We start from the raw sequence: 20,312 nt of genomic DNA, 5'->3' as shown, positions 1-20,312 counted from the left end.
TTTTGACCAGGGCTGTATATAGGGAATAGGGTGCCATTTGTGATGCATCTTATCCCTCTGCTGATGAATTAATCATGCAGAAATGGTCCATAATACCGCATCATCCATTTTTGAATCATCAGAACAGAATCTAGCACCACTGTATTGACTAATGGTCTCCACTGAACACAACTACAGTTGTAACACACTCATAAACTTCTGATTGATGACAAGCTGTTAAACTCAAAGCAAAGCTAGGCAAGATAGTCTTCAATTTAAGGATTCCTTAGTTTAAATAGTTTATGGAGTCCTGCGCAACACTTTTATAAGGGGTGCTGGGCTGTAGGAAACTTGTGTACCTTCCTTAGTTGAATCAGCAATGCTACTCTAGCCCTTTAGGCTGTCATCAATGTTTTTTATTTGTTGCTTTCCTCAGAGTAGGCCTACATCATCTCAAGTCTCACCATACTTGGGCAACTTGTGGCATGGCCTGTGCTTACGCCACCCAATCCAATTAGCACAATTAATCACCTTACGGTCTTCATCATTTACCCACAAAAACGGGGAATAATGCCATCTTTGACTATTTCGTCCAACACTTGAAGTATTAGGCAGTATCCAATTACTAGAGAATTTCTTCAGCAGACTTATGAAGGTTGAAACTAAGAGGACCTTTTTGTCAGTTTCGGCTGGCTGCAAAATAAAAGCTTTCTGTGTTTTAAAATATAAAGTTTGGCTGGCTACAACACAAACTGCAGGAATAGAAAACGTATTGCAAAGAAATGCCCTGTTCCAGTCCCTTGCAAAAAAGGCAATTAACATTTGAGGTGGAATAGACACTGGGGAAATGCCTGGGAATAACACCATAAATTGGTGCTAGCCAGGCAGTGTTTTAAAGTGTGCTATTAGGAATCAGTTACATTCAAAATGATGGAACGATTTCCTCTGAGGATTGTATGAACATTTCCCCATTTTAATAAAGAACATCGGCTTTGACACGATTTTACAGGCATCATTTGACAGTCAGCATTGACTGTGGAAATGAGTATAGAGTACCAGTAAAGAATCCAATCAATGTTTGATTCTTCAGAATCCTCTCAGGCCCCCCTTCTCTGTGCCTCTGAGACTGTTCTGTTCCCCCATCTGACCAAAACATCAAACTAAAACACTGGTGTTCTTCTTGAAAATTTGTATTTGTTTGTTTTCTTCACAGAATTTACCTGAGGATATTCACCTTTTACGCTTTGAAGGAGGGGATTATCCAGAAAAGGAGGAAAGAGACACCAGCTTCCCTCTCTCCCAGAGACTTGAAAGACTTTCCTCGGCCTTGTGTGTGTGTGTATATAGTTTGGATGAGGTGAAGCTTTATTGCGGTGCCCTCAGAAGGTGCAGGGGAAAGGGTATGTACTGTAGGAGATGGAGAGAAGGAACGTAAGGATCGAAAGCTAGTGTCGGTCGGGGTGGAGAAAATAAGCACTGTGCTGCTTATCCTTTGTCTCTGTAAAGACTAAAGGAAGGAGAGAGAAGGAGGGAGTCTAATCTAGTGGCAGGGCCCAGTCCCGTAGTCACCAGCAACACTGGAAGAACAGCAGCCAGAGAACCTAGAAGGTGGGTAAGAAGAGGACCACAGAAAGAGAGGAGAGACGGGGACTGAAGGTGAACCGAAGGGTCGGAGGAGAGGACGGGGAGGAGGAGGAGGAGGCGCATCCCCATGGCGACAGACCCTGGAGAACCCACTGGGACGGAGGACTCCTCGGAGAAACCTGTTGGAACACGGGAGGAGGAGATGGAGCAGGAAGGCGGCAGGAGGGAGAGGACGCACAGCACCCCCTCCGACTTCCCCTCCTCCCAGACCCAGGAGAGGAGAACCGCAGAGGGAGGGGAGACAGGAGGCGGAAGGGGTGGAGGGCGTGGAGACACCAGGGACAGTAAGGAAGTGGAGACCCTGGTGGTTAGACCCATGTCTCACTCCACACCCTCGTCCCCGGCTGCAACTGCGGCAGCTTCAGGGTCAGGGGGTCACGGGCCAAGGCTGAGGAGAGAGAAGCGTTTCTTCAGGAAGAGTGTGGAGATCTGTGAGGAGGAGGACGATGTGGTAGCGGATCCCCCAGAGGTCTCCCACTCCGCCCCCCACCTGGACTCAGTCTTCACCCTCGGTGGGGCCCAGGCCGCTACCGCCGCCTCTACAGCCCTGGGACATGACACTGCTGACCACGACCCATCCAGCCTCAGCTCCACCCAGGACCCTGGGGCCAAGGACGCCCCCTCCTCCGCCCCACCCCAGACGGGGAAGGAGAGGGACAGGGAGCAGGAGGAGGAGGCAGAGATGAAGGCCGTGGCCACCTCGCCGGGAGGGAGGTTTCTGAAGTTTGACATTGAGCTGGGGAGGGGAGCCTTCAAGACCGTTTACAAAGGCCTAGACACTGAGACCTGGGTGGAGGTGGCCTGGTGCGAACTACAGGTGAGAATACTATACATTACTCTATGCATTACTCTAACCTCCCGAGTGGTGCAGTGGTCTAAGGCACTGCATCGCAGTGCTAGCTGTGCCACTAGAGATCCTGGTTCGAATCCAGGCTCTGTCGTAGCCGGCCGCGACCGGGAGACCCATGGGGTGGCGCACAATTGGCCCAGCGTCGTCCAGGGTAGGGGAGGGAATGGCCGGCAGGGGTGTAGCTCAGTTGGTAGAGCATGGCGTTTGCAACGCCAGGGTTGTGGGTTCGATTCCCAAGGGGGGCCAGTATGAAAAATAATGTATGCACTCACTAACTGTAAGTCGCTTTGGATAAGAGCGTCTGCTAAATGACTAAAATGTAAATGTAAAATGTATGCAGGTCATGCTACTGTATGTAGTAGCCTGGTGCGAACTACAGTACAGGTGAGAACAATTTACTACCCGTATTCTTTAGTTCTATCCATAGAATTACATATAGAACCAATAGAATAATATATAGGATCTCTATAGTTGTATCATAGGTTCTTGATTGCAGAAAATGGCTGTTACAGGTGTTTTAAAAAGACAAAATGATCCAGCTTCCCAAGGGGGACATAACCCCCCACCTTGCCAAACATCCTGGGAATGGTAATATTGTTGTTTTCACTGGGCTATTGAAAAAATATATAGTTATTAGTTTTGCATCGCGTTACACACTGACAGAGAGTTGCTTGACATAATGCAACATGACTCAAGTCAATTGAAGTCTTCCCTGGAGCTTCTCTTCTCTCTCCTCCCTGGGAAAATCTCAGCCTGTTGTCTGTTTGCTATTCAGACTGTGAGACTGACTCACTATAGCACATTGGAGACAGGTTCATCCTAAATGGCACCCTTTTCCCCTACATAGTCCACTCCTTTTGACTAGGGCCCTAATTTTGAGCAGAACTCTATGTGCCCTGGTCTAAACTGGTGCACGAAATAGGGAATAGGGTGCAATTTGGGATGAAGCCTGAGACTCACTGCAGCACATTGGAGACATAGACAAAGAAAGGGGGTGAGAAGAGGGGAAGGAAAGACAAGAGAGGAAGTAAATGAACTTTTTGTTGCACTCAGGTTGGGTTGAATGACAGAAGCAATGGGAGAAAAAAATGGGGCAACTGTACCCAGGAATATACACTACCGTTCAAAAGTTTGGGGTCACTTAGAAATGTCCTTGTTTTCCATGAAAACATACATGGAATGAGTTTGAATAGGAAATATAGCAAAATGCATAGGAAATGTAGTCATTGACAAGGTTAGAAATAATGATTTTTAAAAGAAATAATAATTGTGTCCTTCAAACTTTGCTTTCGTCAAAGAATCCTCCATTTGCAGCAATTACAGCCTTGCAGACCTTTGGCATTCTAGTTGTCAATTTCTTGAGGTAATCTGAAGAGATTTCACCCCATGCTTCCTGAAGCACCTCCCACAAGTTAGATTGGCTTGATGGGCACTTCTTACGTACCATAAGGTCAAGCTGCTCCCACAACAGCTCAATAGGGTTGAGATCCGGTGACTGTGCTGGCCACTCCGTTATAGACAGAATACCAGCTGACTGCTTCTTCCCTAAATAGTTATTGTATAGTTTGGAGCTGTGCTTTGGGTCATTTTCCTGTTGTAGGAGGAAATTGGCTCCAATCAAGCGCCGTCCACAGGGTATGGCATGGCGTTGCAAAATGGAGGGACAGCCTTCCTTCTTCAAGATCCCTTTTACCCTGTACAAATCTCCCACTTTATTACCACCAAAGCACCCCCAGACCATCACATTGCCTCCACCATGCTTGACAGATGGCATCAAGCACTCCTCCAGCATCTTTTCATTTGGTCTGCATCTCACAAATGTTCTTCCTTGTGATCCGAACACCTCAAACTTCGATTCGCCTGTCCATAACACATTTTTCCCAATCTTCCTCTGTCCCGTGTCTGTGTTCTTTTGCCCATCTTAATCTTTTCTTTTTATTGGCCACTCTGAGATATGGCTTTTTCTTTGCAACTCTGCCTAGAAGGTCAGCATCCCGGAGTCGCCTCTTCACTGTTGACGTTGAGACTGGTGTTTTGCAGGTACTATTTAAAGTTTAAAGTTGCCAGTTGAGGACCTGTGAGGCGTCTTTCTCAAACTAGACACTAATGTATGTAGTGTATAAATAATGCATAATGGTAAGGTACACTGTCTACGTCCCAAAATGGCACCCTATTCCCTACACAGTGCACTACTTTTGAACAGGGCCCTACACTGTAAAAATAAATCCTGTTGTTTTCATGGTAACTTACTGTGTGTGTGTGTGTGTGTGTGTGTGTGTGTGTGTGTGTGTGTGTGTGTAGGTAGTGAAAGAGGAACAATATCCCTAATGAGAACAATCCTCACCAAGAGGCTGAGATTGAGATGAAGGATAAGGTGTAGTGAAAGAGGAACTGTAGCCTTGAGAATGACCATTGCCGTAGGGGACTCAGACTCTGTTAACTGCAATTTATTGGCACTGAAGGGGTGAAAACGTGACAAGCTAAATGTGGGATTATACCCTCATCTGAGCAAGGCTGAACCCTTTACACGGAGCAGCTTGTGATTTACTGACACTGTCAAGCAACAGGGAGCAACAACGTCAAATGGTTTGGGCTCAACTGGTGGGAGACACTTGGAAAAAGGAAGAAAATAAACTTGTCTCACTATATACTGTTCTCAGTCACAAAAGAGAAGCTGTGTGATTCGGCAGCTGATTTGTTTGGTGTCTTTGTGTGGAAAGGCTAGTAGGCTTTCCACATGGGTGGTCCCCGGGACCACCCATACACAAAAATGTATGCACGCATGACTGTAAGTCGCTTTGGATAAAAGCGTCTGCTAAATGGCATATTATTATTATTATTATTATATTATAGTTTACCCTGGTCAGTCATGTGTTGGCTTTGGAGCTAATCTTTTGTAGCTAATGCTAAACAGCAGCCGTGTCCAATCTGTCTGCATCCCAAATGTATCCCAAATGGCTCCCTGTGTTGTGCACTACTTTTGACCAGGGTCCATAGGGAATAAGGTGTCATTTGTGATACACACTGTGTTAGAGCCAGGGTGTAGGTTGAGTCAAGTACGTTTACATTTTCCTCATTGAAAAGCAATGAGGCAAATTGGCTGGAATTGGCATTTCAGTTTACTTCCTGAATTGAAATGGAATTGACCCTAACCCTGTGTTAGAGCACTGCTTGTAGGACTAACCACCTCAATTGTTCCCCTGCACCTTTCAGCTCTGTCCCCCTGTTTTAGAGCATCGCTTTTTAAAATCGTATTTTTATGCTTTATTCAGACAGTTTTGAAGTAGAGTGGAAGATAGATGAGCAGGGGAGACACAGTAGGAAGGGTGGGCACAAGGACGAGCTCCTGTCTCCATGGGCGAAATACAGATATTTGATGTGCTATATGTTGCTGTAAAATATGTTGCCAATTCTTGCAAATTTTCTCAGAGAAAGTATATTTCAACACTTTCTAGCTCAAGCAAATTTGCGAACTGCTGAACTTGGAACCAATCAGAATTCCCGTACATACCCCTCGTGATAAAGGCAGCCGATGGTCTGCTTCTAAGATGTAAACACAGCCTCTGATCTGCTGTCTGTGTGTTAAGAGGAACTAACATTAGCTCCCAAAGACTGAATTATGCAGCATGCAATACCAATGGTCTTGATCATATGAAGAGGTAACTCCGTTGACCATTTAGCCAATTTATTGAAAGTTAACCAATGTTAGTTGACTAGCCTAGCCAACTAATACTGTAAATGTCAATGTGCCTAAAGCTAGTGTTTCATTCGCTATCTCTCAGTGAATTCAATTTTGCAGGGGCGCAACTTTCACTGGGGACGGGGGACATGTCTCCCACACATTTTGAAATTGCATTTTTGTCCCCACGAGTTTTATCATTGGAATGTGATACAAAACGAGGTAACGGTGAGCTTTAGGACCATGCAGACGCCGCCGAGCGGTTGGGTAGACTGTTTGGAGTGTTTATCCGACTGGATTAAAAAATATATATATATGTCCCCCCCACTTCTAAAACCAAAGTTGCGCCCCTGCAATATTTAATGATGTTTTGGCATGATTGTCTCATTTCAAGTAACTAGTTGCAGGCTTAGAGAAACGTTAAATCATATTATTTGCATAGAAACACAAATAAAAGCATGTAGTTAGAAAAAAATGTTTGTGTGTCATGTATGCTACAATGGAGGTTTAAAAACGACAGCTGCATATGCATATTAGTTAATACATATGGCATAGCCTACACATATACACAATATGGTATGTGGACACCCCGTCAAATTAGTGGATTTCGCTATTTCAGCCACACCCGTTGCTGACAAGTGTATAAAATCGAGCACACAGCCATGCAGTCTCCATAGACAAACATTTGAAGTAGAATGGCCCGTACTGAAGAGCTCAGCGACTTTCAACATGGCACCATCATAGGATGCCACCTATCCAACAAGTCAGTTCATCAAATTTCTGCCCTGCTAGAGCTGCCCCGGTCAACTGTAAGTGCTGTGTGAAATGGAAAGGTTTAGGAGCAACAACGGCTCAGTTGCGAAGTGGTAGGCCACACAAGCTCACAGAACGGGACCGCGACAGCTGAAGCACGCAGCTCGTAAAAATCGTCTGTCTTCGGTTGCAGCACTCACTACCGAGTTCCAAACTGCCTCTGGGAGCAACGTCAGCACAATAACTGTTCGTCGGGAGCTTCATGAAATGGGTTTCCATGGCCGAGCAGCCGCACACAAGCCTAAGATCACCATGTGCTCCAGCGTTGGCTGGAGTGGTGTAAAGCTCACCGCAATTGGACTCTGGAGCAGTGGAAACGCGTTCATTGGAGTGATGAATCACGCTTCAATGTCCCTGTGCACAAAGCGAGGTCCAAACAGAAAAGGTTTGTCGAGATCTGTGTGGAAGAACTTGACTGGCCTGCACAGGTCCCTGACCTCAACCCCATCGAACACCTTTGGGATGAATTGGAACGCCGACTATGAGCCAGGCCTAATCGCCCAACATCAGTGCCCGACCTCACTAATGCTCTTGTGGCTGAATGGAAGCAAGTCCCCGCAGCAATGTTCCAACATCTAGTGGAAAGCGTTCCCAGAAGAGTGGAGGCTGTTATAGCAGCAAAGGGGGGACCAACTCCATATTAATGGCCATGATTTTGGAATGAAATGTTCGACGAGCATACTTTTGGCCATGTAGTGTAGCATACCTTGCAATACAATCTTCTCTAAAAACAGATGTACAATGTGCTCTGCAATAAGATGACTAGAGTTTATTTTGAAACCAGATGAGTTCTCAAATGGCAGCTGCCCAATACCATGGTGGGTATGCATAATGTTGGATGCATTAGAATATAAGGTATGGAGAATGATAAAGAGCCTGTAGGATTATAGAAAAAGCAGTTGGGAAATTAATGTCTGAGTTTCAAATACTAAATGTTCAGTGAATGTGAGTGTATTTATGTGGTTTGAATTATTAACTTTCCTACTAACGTTCTCAAAGTTGACTGTGCCAATATCTTGCCAATCCATTAATTATTCTACTAACTATTACTGAGTGTGAGACATGGTTCCATAATGTACGTTTCATGCATATACATTCCAACACTACAGGAAACGGAGGGGCACGCACACCCCCATCCACATTGATGGGGCAAGTAGTGGAGTGGGTCGAGAGCTTGAAGTTCCTTGGTGTCCACATTACTAAGGAATTAACATTGTCCACACACACCCACACAGTTGTGAAGAGGGCACGACAGCGCCTCGTCCCCCTCAGGAGGCTGAAAAGATTTGGCATCACCGCTTGGTACGGCAACAGCAAGGCACCCAACTGCAAGGAGCTACAGAGGGTGGTGAGTACGGCTCAGTACATCACTGGGGCCGAGCTCCCTGCCATCCAGGACCACTATATCAGACTGTGTCAGAGGAAGGCCTTAAAAATTGTCAGACCACACAAGCCATAGACTGTTCTCTGTTCTCAGTGCACCAAGTCTGGAACCACCAGGACCCAGAACAGCTTCTACCCCCAAGCCATAAGACTGCTAAACAAGACTGCTAAATAGCTAATCAAATGGCTTCCAGCTGCTGCTACTGTCTATTATCTATCATGTTTCCTAGTCACTTTAACCCTACCTATATGTACATAGCTACCTCAATTACCTCGTACCCCTGCACGTCGACTCGGTACTGGATCTCCCTGTATATAGCCATGTTATTTTTCACTGTGTATTTATTCCTCATGTCACTTTGTATTTTTTATTAAAACATTTTTATCTTAACTCTGCATTGTTGAAAAATTACCTTTTTAAGTAAGCATTTCACTGTTAGTCTACACCTGTTGTTTACGAAGCATGTGACAAATAACATTTTATTTTATTTGAACAAATGACACCATCACAAATAATGTTTCACCATTAATTGAGTACTGAGACAAATAGCAAATGTGTCTCAGGTGGTATTTTAATTATCTAAATATAGTGTAACTAACCAATCAATGTACTGTATATCAGGTGCTGTGGAGGGCACAATATTACAATGTTGCAGTCCAGAAATGAGAACTTTACCATCTTAAAAAGTTAGATTACAAATAAATAAACAATACTTTACCTGATAGTAGTTTGTCGGATGGAGAGCTCTCAAGCTGTCAGCAGCTGTCTACTACTGTCAGGAATCTGATGTGGATGTGGTGTGGGAATCAAGTGCAGGACACAGAAGCTTCGTCTAACCAGACTTTACTGACGACAACAAAATAACAAAACGGGCCTAAACAAACCCGGAGGCGAACAATTACGCAAAAGTGCGTAAAACACCAAAATACCGACTGCGCACGAAACAACAGTGCGACGGTCCGAAACTAGCGAATGGCAAAAAGGACAGCACCAACAGACAGGCGGAACAATTACACACAACACATGACTAACAAATGGAAAACTTATAGGATACATAATTAACACTAACAGGGAACAGGTGTACAAAGAAGACAAAACCAAACAAACATCGATAACATACAACGGTGGCAGCTAGTACTCCGGGGACGACGACCGCCGAAGCCTGCCCGAGCAAGGAGAAGGAGCAGCCTCGGCCGAAACCGTGACAACTACCTTAGGTACGGGATAACCTGAATGGCAGATGTGATCAACAGAGATAGTACACAAGTTTTGATTGGTTTACAGTTTAGTACTCGGCGGCGTGCAATCATTATTTTTGTTGCAAGAATTGAAATTGCCAGGAAACGGAAATGTGTTCAAAAGAAATAAAGATACACAATATGTAAAAACCAGCCCCTCCCTCGACATAGATCGATCATCTCGAAAACTAAAGCCGATAGCTTGCTATGGCCCACCACCTACATTAGACCACTAGACCATAGGCTCTGCACCACTGCTTGTAGGACTAACCACCTCCACCACAATATCCCTCAGCTTTTCAGCTCTGTCCCTACTGCTCTTACCATAAATCAGTCCCACTAACCGACCGCTCTGATTTAGATCACTTACCACTCCAACTAGTCCCATCATCAAAGGCAGCCAGCAGCAGCCAGCCATACCAAAGGATTTAGGCCAGCCAGAAATCCTCGACCAGAGACTTACTGTGGCAGTTAAAATAGTCTGTTTTCATATACAAAGGAAGCATTGCTAGTGTTGTACCACTACACGGCCAAACGTATGTGGACACCCCATCAAATTAGTGGATCCAGCTATTTCAGCCACACCCGTTGCTGACCGGTGTATAAAATCGAGCACACAGCCTTGCGATCTCCATAGACAAACATTGGCAGTATATGGCCCGTACTGAAGAGCTCAGTGACTTTAAACGTGGCACCGTCATAGGATGCAACCTTTCCAACAAGTCAGTTCATCAAATTTCTGCCCTGCTAGAGCTGCCCCGGTCAACTAATTGCTGTTATTGTGAAGTGGAAACATCTAGGAGCAACAACGGCTCAGCCGTGAAGTGGTAGGCCACACAAGCTCACAGAACGGGACTGCCGAGTGCTGAAGCACGGAGTAGTCTGTCCTTGGATGCTACACTTACTACTGAGTTCCAAACTGCCTCTGGAAGCAACGTCAGCACAATCATTGTTTGTAGGGAGATTCATGAAATGGGTTTCCATGGCCGAGCAGCCACATCACGCTTCACCCCAATGCATAGTGCCAGTTTGGTAGAGGAGGAATAATGGTCCGGGGCTGTTTTTCATGATTTGGCCTCTTAGTTCCAGTGAAGGGAAGTCTTAACGCTACAGCATACAATTACATTCTAGACGTTGACTGTGCCAAAATCTTGACAATCCATTAATTATTCTACTAACTATTACTGAGTGTGAGACATGGTTCCATAATGTACGTTTCATGCATATACATTCCAACACTACAGGAAACGGAGGGGCACGCACACCCCCATCCACATTGATGGGGCAAGTAGTGGAGTGGGTCGAGAGCTTCAAGTTCCTTGGTGTCCAACATCAGTGCCCGACCTCACTAATGCTTTTGTGGCTGAATGGAAGCAAGTCCCCGCAGCAATGCCCATGATTTTGGAATGAGATGTTCGACTAGCAGGTGTCCACATACTTCTGGCCATGTAGTGTAATATGGTGGTAGTAACATGTTTATTGTACTACCAGGGAAGGAAACCTGCACTAGTATTGTATGTATTCTGCTTTGCCCCTTATCTCAAGTAATGAAAGCAGTGTTTATTTTTTTATCTCACTCTAGGCCTATTCCAATTTATGAAAACTGTTGAGGGAGGGAGGGAGAGCGGGATGGAAGGATAGCATGGGTTGGAGAGGGGTTGGAAGGAGAAAGCATGGGAGATAGAGGGATAATAAGAGGTAGAATGACAAAGTTAGAGACTGATGAGCCAAAAAGAGGATTAACATGGCATTGCTCCCAGAGAGTGGCCGTGTGGCTAATACTAACCTAACACACACACACACACACATCCTTGTCTGGTCACACACACACACACACAGATGGATCCACTGGCACATATAATACACTCACTATATCTCATGGCCTGCATTTCCTCGCTGCTGCTCCCTGGTCCTGTTAACTCTGTGTTACGTAAAGGAAAGGTGTTGATGATGGTGAGGTCGTTGACACAATAATATGTATACACAGCAGCAAACACACACACACATTATGCATGTTGTACGTGAGACACACTCTAAATGAGCACCTGTCCTTACACCTACACAAAGAAGCACTCCAGAAACCGGGATTAGCTCTACTAATGCAGCTTGAAAGAATGAATGGGTGAGGGAAGTTCACAGTGGGGACACCGTCTCAGCCACAGCTTCTCACAGCCTCTCCTCTTCTCCTTCCTCTCCCTTCACCTCACACATTCCCTGCTAAAAGGGCAACGCTATATATCCCCCAGGCTAACATTTCAGCTTTCAGCTCTAATTTACCACATTCATTAGCTAAGAACATTCATCGGTGTGTGTGTGCGCGCAATTGTGTGTGTATGCCACTCTCTCTCCCCCCCCCCCCCCTTTCTCTCGTTGTCTGTGAGAGTGAGTATACAGAGTGATCCAGGGAGTTAATTACAGTGGGTGCCTGTCAGGCGGGGACAAAAATCCTGCACAGACAGCACAACTAACTGGTCTGGGGCGGTCTGGGCTGGGGCAGGAACCCACACAAACCCACCCCAACCCTCTCCTGTCCTGTCAGCCCACTGAGCCCAGACCGGCCTAACCCAATCCAGCCCAAATCCACCCTGTGTGTGTTCGGGAATGTATTTGTGTCAGAGTGTCTGTGTGCAGTTGGTATCTATGCGCGTGTGTCGTGTGTGTGTGTGTGTGTGTGTGCGTGCGTGTTTGGAATGAGCTAGCCAGCCAGGGCAGGGATGGCTGGATGGAGCTAGTCTAGCCTACAGAGTCTAGTGTAGCAGAACTAACCTGTCCAGGAATGACCGGTTCCGACCAGTCAGTGGATGGAACCGCATTTAGGTCCACTTTACTGCAGTAAAAGGTTGCTTAGTGCCGTTTTACCGCAGTAAAAGGTTGCTATGAGACAATTGTTAGGGATGTGGGAGTGATTTAAAGTGTCTTCTTAGAAACAGCAGGCAGCCTGGACCCCTGGGGATTCTCCTTAGTATTTATGCCCTGTCCACACACAGACCGAGGGACTAATGCTCACATACAAGCACACACTCACACAGAGTTAATGCCTGTATCACAAAAGCACCTGAAACACAGTTGTTTGTGTCCTTCCAGAGGAGGGGTCAAACAACCATCTGAGGCTCGGGCTCCAGTTGGAGCGAGATTTGGTTCTGGGTGCGTTAAACTTAGTTAGTTACAAATGAATACAGGTATTATCGTGTGTGTGTGTTTACTCAGCTCAGACCCTGTGAAGGGAAGAGGAGACCCTCTATAATTGGATTAAAGCCAGAGATCAAAGGTCAAACAACCACACAACGATAATCTCGTAGCACAGAAAAGTTGAGGAAAGGCAGATCTAAAAGGGCCCTTATAGTCCAGTGGGGAGAAACAAGGTCTGGAGACCCTGTTACTTACATGTGGTACCATGTGTTTTCACTCAGCTCAGACCCTCTATTGGATTATACTGGATTACGCTGTAGGAGTCAAAGGTCATCGTCATAATAATCCCATAGCACTACCCTTCATGGGGTCGACTGGTTCAGATACCATTGGTAGTTTACACTAAAGAGACATACAGTCAATACCTAATTTCTGGGTTAATTGAGTTACTTTGACAAAAAACATGAATTGCTGAATAGTTGTTAGTGGGGCAGTAGTAGAATAGGTTGATAGTGGTTCAGTATTGCAAGAAGAAGAGGTCAGTTGTGAGGGATTGGCTGGCTCTTTATGTCTTCAACCTTTACATCTCAGTCTGAAGCCTGATGGAAAATCGTCCTACTTTTACACACCAGTAGAGTTCAGATTTATGTTGATAGGAAATGAACCAGCAAAAGTACAAGCCATACTATTGATTCATGACTAAAATAGTACAAATGGAATTGATTAGACAAGCCTGAAATTAAGCAACAACTGCAATCAAGCGTTTGCGATAACTTGCAATTAGTCTTTTACAGCGCTGTGGAGGAATTTTGGCCCACTCATCTTTGCAGAATTGTTGTAATTCAGCCACATTGGAGGGTTTTCGAGCATGAACTGCATTTTTAAGGTCATGCCACAGCATCTCAATAGGATTCAGGTCAGGACTTTGACTAGGCCACTCCAAAGTCTTCATTTTGTTTTTCTTCAGCCATTCAGAGGTGGACTTGCTTGAGGTCACGAACGGATGGCCAGACATTCTCCTTCAGGATGTTTTGATAGACAGCAGAATTCATGGTTCCATTTATCACAGCCTTCCGGGTCCTGAAGCAGCAAAACAGACCCAGACCATCACACTACCACCACCATATTTTACTGTTGGTATGATGTTCTTTTTCTGAAATGCGGTGTTACTTTTACGCCAGATGTAATGTCCACAGAGTATTTTCCCAAAGGTCTTGGGGATCATCAAGATGTTTTCTGGCAAAAATGAGACGAGCCTTAATGTTATTTTTGCTCAGCAGTGGTTTTCGCCTTGGAACTCTGCCATGCAAGCCATTTTTGCCCAGTCTCTTTCTTATGGTGGAGTCATGAACACTGACCTTAACTGAGGCAAGTGAGGCCTGCAGCTCTTTGGATGTTGTTGTGGGGTCTTTTGTGACCTCTTGGATGAGTCGTCGCTGTGCTCTTGGGGTAATTTTGGTCGGACAGCCACTCCTGGGAAGGTTCACCACTGTTCCATGTTTTCGCCATTTGTGGATAATGGCTCTCACTGTGGTTCGCTGGAGTCCCAAAGCTTTAGAAATGGCTTTATAACCTTTTCCAGACTGATGGATCTCAATTACTTTTTCTCATTTGTTCCTGAATTTCTTTGGATCTCGGCATGATGTCTAGCTTTTGAGGATCTTTTGGTCTACTTCACTTTGTCAGGCAGGTCCTATTTAAGTGATTCCTTGATTGAGAACAGGTGTGGCAGGTTTCAGGCCTGGGTGGGGCTAGAGGAATTGAACTCAGGTGTGATAAACTACAGTTGAGTTGTGTTATAACAGGGGGGGCAAATACTTTTTCACACAGGGCCATGTAGGTTTGGATTTTGTTTTCCCTTAATAATAACAACCTTCATTTCAAAACTGCATTTTGTGTTTACTTGTGTTATCTTTGACTAATATTTAAATGTGTTTGATGATCTGAAACATTTAAGTGTGACAAACATGCAAACAAATAACAAATCAGGAAGGGGGCAAACACTTTTTCACACCACTGTAGGTACTAATACAATATGTATTGAAATTCTCAAGATTCTCAAGATTCTCTTCGATACTGCGATTTAATAGCAATTTTATTTTCCAAACATATTGCTCACTATATGTCTGCTTCAGAGAGACAAGAGAGCATGAGAATTTTTATTTTTATCAGTCATGGGAATAAAAGTGCAGAAAACACTCAAAGAAGATGGAGAACAAGCTATAGGATTAAAAATACCGGAGTTTTGGCTCAGGTACAGCTAGCTAACGCTACCAAGAGCGTGCATTATAACGTGCGGGTGTGAGTGCACAATTTTATTTTATTACAAATCGATACTTAGAGTCAAAGTATCTATAATACTGTCCAAAATAGTATCACGATATGTATCTCTATCTCACACCTGCACTTATTTTCTTTCTGGCAGTGATTATGCTGAGAGCAGCTATTTCGAAGGAGGAGTCTACTTGCAATAACTGTGCTCTATGGTTGTTTTTGTTAAATGTAAACGTCACCAACATAGCTCTTAGGTGGCATAAATGATCATCATAATTGAGAATCTTCTCCCTGGCCTGTACAGAACACTCTTTGGAAAGCAGCATTCCTTGGACAGCCATAGACTGAGTGTACAAAACATTTAGAACCACATGCTCTTTCTATGACATAGACTGACCAGGTGAATCCAGTTGAAAGTTCTGATCCCTTATTGATGTCACTTGTTAAATCCACTTCGCTCAGTGTAGATGAGGGGGAGGAGACTGGTTAAATAAGGATTTTTAAGCCTTGAAACAATTGAGACATGGATTGTGTATGTGTGCCATTCAGAGGGTGAATGGGCAAGACAAAATATTGAAGTGCCTTTGAACGGGTTATGGTAGTATGTGCCAGGCGCATCGGTTTGTGTCTAGAACTGCAACGCTGCTGGGTTTTTCACACACATCAGCTTCCCATGTGTATCAAGAATGGTGCACCACCCAAAGGACATCCAGCCATCTTGACACAATTGTGGGAGGCATTGGAGTCAACATGGGCCAACATCCCTGTGGAACGCTTTCGACATCTTGTAGAGTCCATGCCCCAATGAATTGAAGCTGTTCTGAGGGCAAAATACATCCAAGCATAGAAGTTACAGCATATATACAGTGGGGAAAAAAAGTATTTAGTCAGCCACCAATTGTGCAAGTTCTCCCACTTAAAAAGATGAGAGAGGCCTGTCATTTTCATCATAGGTACACGTCAACTATGACAGACAAATTGAGGAAAAAAAATCCAGAAAATCACATTGTAGGATTTTTAATGAATTTATTTGCAAATTATGGTGGAAAAAATAAGTATTTGGTCACCTACAAACAAGCAAGATTTCTGGCTCTCACAGACCTGTAACTTCTTCTTTAAGAGGCTCCTCTGTCCTCCACTCGTTATCTGTATTAATGGCACCTGTTTGAACTTGTTATCAGTATAAAAGACACCTGTCCACAACCTCAAACAGTCACACTCCAAACTCCACTATGGCCAAGACCAAAGAGCTGTCAAAGGACACCAGAAACAAAATTGTAGACCAGCACCAGGCTGGGAAGACTGAATCTGCAATAGGTAAGCAGCTTGGTTTGAAGAAATCAACTGTGGGAGCAATTATTAGGAAATGGAAGACATACAAGACCACTGATAATCTCCCTCGATCTGGGGCTCCACGCAAGATCTCACCCCGTGGGGTCAAAATGATCACAAGAACGGTGAGCAAAAATCCCAGAACCACACGGGGGGACCTCGTGAATGACCTGCAGAGAGCTGGGACCAAAGTAACAAAGCCTACCATCAGTAACACACTACGCCGCCAGGGACTCAAATCCTGCAGTGCAAGACGTGTCCCCCTGCTTAAGCCAGTACATGTCCAGGCCCGTCTGAAGTTTGCTAGAGTGCATTTGAATGATCCAGAAGAGGATTGGGAGAATGTCATATGGTCAGATGAAACCAAAATATAACTTTTTGGTAAAAACTCAACTCGTCGTGTTTGGAGGACAAAGAATACTGAGTTGCATCCAAAGAACACCATACCTACTGTGAAGCATGGGGGTGGAAACATCATGCTTTGGGGCTGTTTTTCTGCAAAGGGACCAGGACGACTGATCCGTGTAAAGGAAATAATGAATGGGGCCATGTATCGTGAGATTTTGAGTGAAAACCTCCTTCCATCAGCAAGGGCATTGAAGATGAAACGTGGCTGGGTCTTTCAGCATGACAATGATCCCAAACACACCGCCCGGGCAACGAAGGAGTGGCTTCGTAAGAAGCATTTCAAGGTCCTGGAGTGGCCTAGCCAGTCTCCAGATCTCAACCCCATAGAAAATCTTTGGAGGGAGTTGAAAGTCCGTGTTGCCCAGCGACAGCCCCAAAACATCACTGCTCTAGAGGAGATCTGCATGGAGGAATGGGCCAAAATACCAGCAACAGTGTGTGAAAACCTTGTGAAGACTTACAGAAAACGTTTGACCTGTGTCATTGCCAACAAAGGGTATATAACAAAGTATTGAGAAACTTTTGTTATTGACCAAATACTTATTTTCCACCATAATTTGCAAATAAATTCATTAAAAATCCTACAATGTGATTTTCTGGAATTTTTTTCCTCATTTTGTCTGTCATAGTTGACGTGTACCTATGATGAAAATTACAGGCCTCTCTCATCTTTTTAAGTGGGAGAACTTGCACAATTGGTGGCTGACTAAATACTTTTTTTCCCCACTGTATATACATACATACATACAGTGGGGAGAACAAGTATTTGATACACTGCCGATTTTGCAGGTTTTCCTACTTACAAAGCATGTAGAGGTCTGTAATTTTTATCATAGGTACACGTCAACTATGACAGACAAAATGAGGAAAAAAATTCCAGAAAATCACATTGTAGGATTTTTAATGAATTTATTTGCAAATTATGGTGGAAAATAAGTATTTGGTCAATAACAAAAGTTTCTCAATACTTTGTTATATACCCTTTGTTGGCAATGACACAGGTCAAACGTTTTCTGTAAGTCTTCACAAGGTTTTCACACACTGTTGCTGGTATTTTGGCCCATTCCTCCATGCAGATCTCCTCTAATAAAATGCAAATAAATTACTTAAAAATCATACAATGTGATTTTCTGGATTTTTGTTTAAGATTCTGCCTCTCACAGTTGAAGTGTACCTATGATACAAATTACAGACCTCTACATGCTTTGTAAGTAGGAAAACCTGCAAAATCGGCAGTGTATCAAATAATTGTTCTCCCCACTGTAGCTAGTGTTGCAATGGTAAAGAAAAAATATATAAACTCAGCAAAAAAAGAAATGTCCCTTTTTCAGGACCCTGTCTTTCAAAGATAATTCGTAAAAATCCAAATAACTTCACAGATCTTCATTGTAAAGGGTTTAAACACTGTTTACCATGCGTGTTCAATGAACCATAAACAATTAATGAACATGCACCTGTGGAACGGTCGTTAAGACACTAACAGATTACAGACAGTAGGCAATTAAGGTCACAGTTATGAAAACATAGGACACTAAAGAGGCCTTTCTACTGACTCTGAAAAACACCAAAAGAAAGATGCCCAAGGTCCCTGCTCACCTGCGTGAACGTGCCTTAGGCATGCTGCAAGGAGGAATGAGGACTGCAGATGTGGCCAGGGCAATAAATTGCAATGTCCGTACTGTGAGACGCCTAAGACAGCGCTACAGGGAGACAGGACGGACAGCTGATCGTCCTCACAGTGGCAGACCACGTGTAACAACACCTGCACAGGATCGGTACATCCGAACATCACACCTGCGGGACAGGTACAGGATGGCAACAACAACTGCCCGAGTTACACCAGGAACACACAATCCCTCCATCAGTGCTCAGACTGTCCGTAATAGGCTGAGAGAGGCTGAACTGAGGGCTTGTAGGCCTGTTGTAAGGTAGGTCCTCACCAGACATCACCGGCAACAACGTCGCCTATGGGCACAAACCCACCGTCGCTGGACCAGACAGGACTGGCAAAAAGTGCTCTTCACTGACGAGTCGCGGTTTTGTCTCACCAGGTGTGATGGTCGGATTCGCGCTTATCATCGAAGGAATGAGCGTTACACCGAGGCCTGTACTCTGGAGCGGGATCGATTTGGAGGTGGAGGGTCCATCATGGTCTGGGGCGGTGTGTCACAGCATCATCGGACTGAGCTTGTTGTCATTGCAGGCAATCTCAACGCTGTGCGTTACAGGGAAAAGATCCTCCTCCCTCATGTGGTACCCTTCCTGCAGGCTCATCCTGACATGACCCTCCAGCATGACAGTGCCACCAGCCATACTGCTCGTTCTGTGCGTGATTTCCTGCAAGACAGGAATGTCAGTGTTCTGCCATGGCCAGCGAAGAGCCCGGATCTCAAATCCATTGAGCACGTCTGGGACTTGTTAGATCGGAGGGTGAGGGCTAGGGCCATCCCCCCCCCCCCCCAGAAATTTCCAGGAACTTGCAGGTGCCTTGGTGGAAGAGTGGGGTAACATCTCACAGCAAGAACTTTAAAATCTGGTGCAGTCCATGAGGAGGAGATGCACTGCAGTATTTAATGCAGCTGGTGGCCACACCAGATACTGACTGTTACTTTTGATTTTGACCCCCCCTTTGTTCAGGGACACATTATTCAATTTCTGTTAGTCACATGTCTGTGGAACTTGTTCAATTCATGTCTCAGTTGTTGAATATTGTTATGTTCATACAAATATTTACACATGTTAAGTTTGCTGAAAATAAACGCAGTTGACAGTGAGAGGACGTTTCTTTTTTTGCTGAGTTTATATACACTACTGGTCAAAAGTTTTACAACGCCTACTCATTCAAGGGTTTTTCTTTATTTTTACTACTGTCTACATTGTAGAATAATAGTGAAGACATCAAAGCTATGAAATAACACATATGGAATATGTAGTACCAAAAAAGTGTTAAACAAATCAAAATATATTTTATATTTGAGATTCTTCAAATAGCCACCCTTTGCCTTGATGACAGCTTTGCACACTCTTGGCATTCTCTCAACCAGCTTCATGAGCTAGTCACCTGGAATGCATTTCAATTAACAGGTGTGCCTTCTTAAAAGTTAATTTATGGAATTTCTTTCCTTCTTAATGTGTTTGAGCCAAAAAGTTGTGTTGTGACAAGGTAGGGGGGGTATACAGAAGAGAGCCCTATTTGGTAAAAGACCAAGTCCATATTATGGCAAGAGCAGCTCAAATAAGCAAAGAGAAACGACTGCCCATCATTACTTTAAGACATGAAGGTCATTTAATACGGAAAATGTCAAGAACATCAGAACAGGTTTTGATGTCTTCACTATTATTCTACAATGTAGAAAATAGTAAAAAATAAAGAAAAACCCTTGAATGATTAGGTGTTCTAAATCTTTTGACCGGTAGTGTATGTAAAACTTATTTTTCTGTCCGTCAAGCAGGGATTGTAAGAGGGGGAATGTGAATATGGCCTTTCGCAGTAAACATAGCCGAGTTGTTTCCCCTTTACCGACTAGGCAAGGCTGTATGTTAGCTAAATGTTTTACCGGCTGTATGTCATGTGGCTGATTG

At 44.4% G+C, this 20,312-nt stretch overlaps 1 protein-coding gene across 1 annotated transcript in view; it reads left to right on the top strand.

The window, feature by feature from the left end:
* Positions 1-1,690: 1,690 nt before the first annotated feature.
* Positions 1,691-20,312, top strand: part of wnk3 (WNK lysine deficient protein kinase 3) — a gene marked incomplete at both ends in the record, with an annotated part of 57,357 nt that continues 38,735 nt past the window's right edge. The window contains one exon of the mRNA XM_084187166.1: positions 1,691-2,440. Coding sequence (XP_084043292.1) covers positions 1,691-2,440 — 750 coding nt within the window. The remainder of the gene's footprint in view (positions 2,441-20,312) is intronic.

This window comes from Coregonus lavaretus (genome assembly GCF_964263955.1).
Source record: "Coregonus lavaretus genome assembly, chromosome: 22".
Classification (NCBI taxonomy): domain Eukaryota; kingdom Metazoa; phylum Chordata; class Actinopteri; order Salmoniformes; family Salmonidae; genus Coregonus; species Coregonus lavaretus.
Note: the sequence above shows the minus strand (reverse complement) of the source record. Positions and strands in the feature narration are given on the sequence as shown.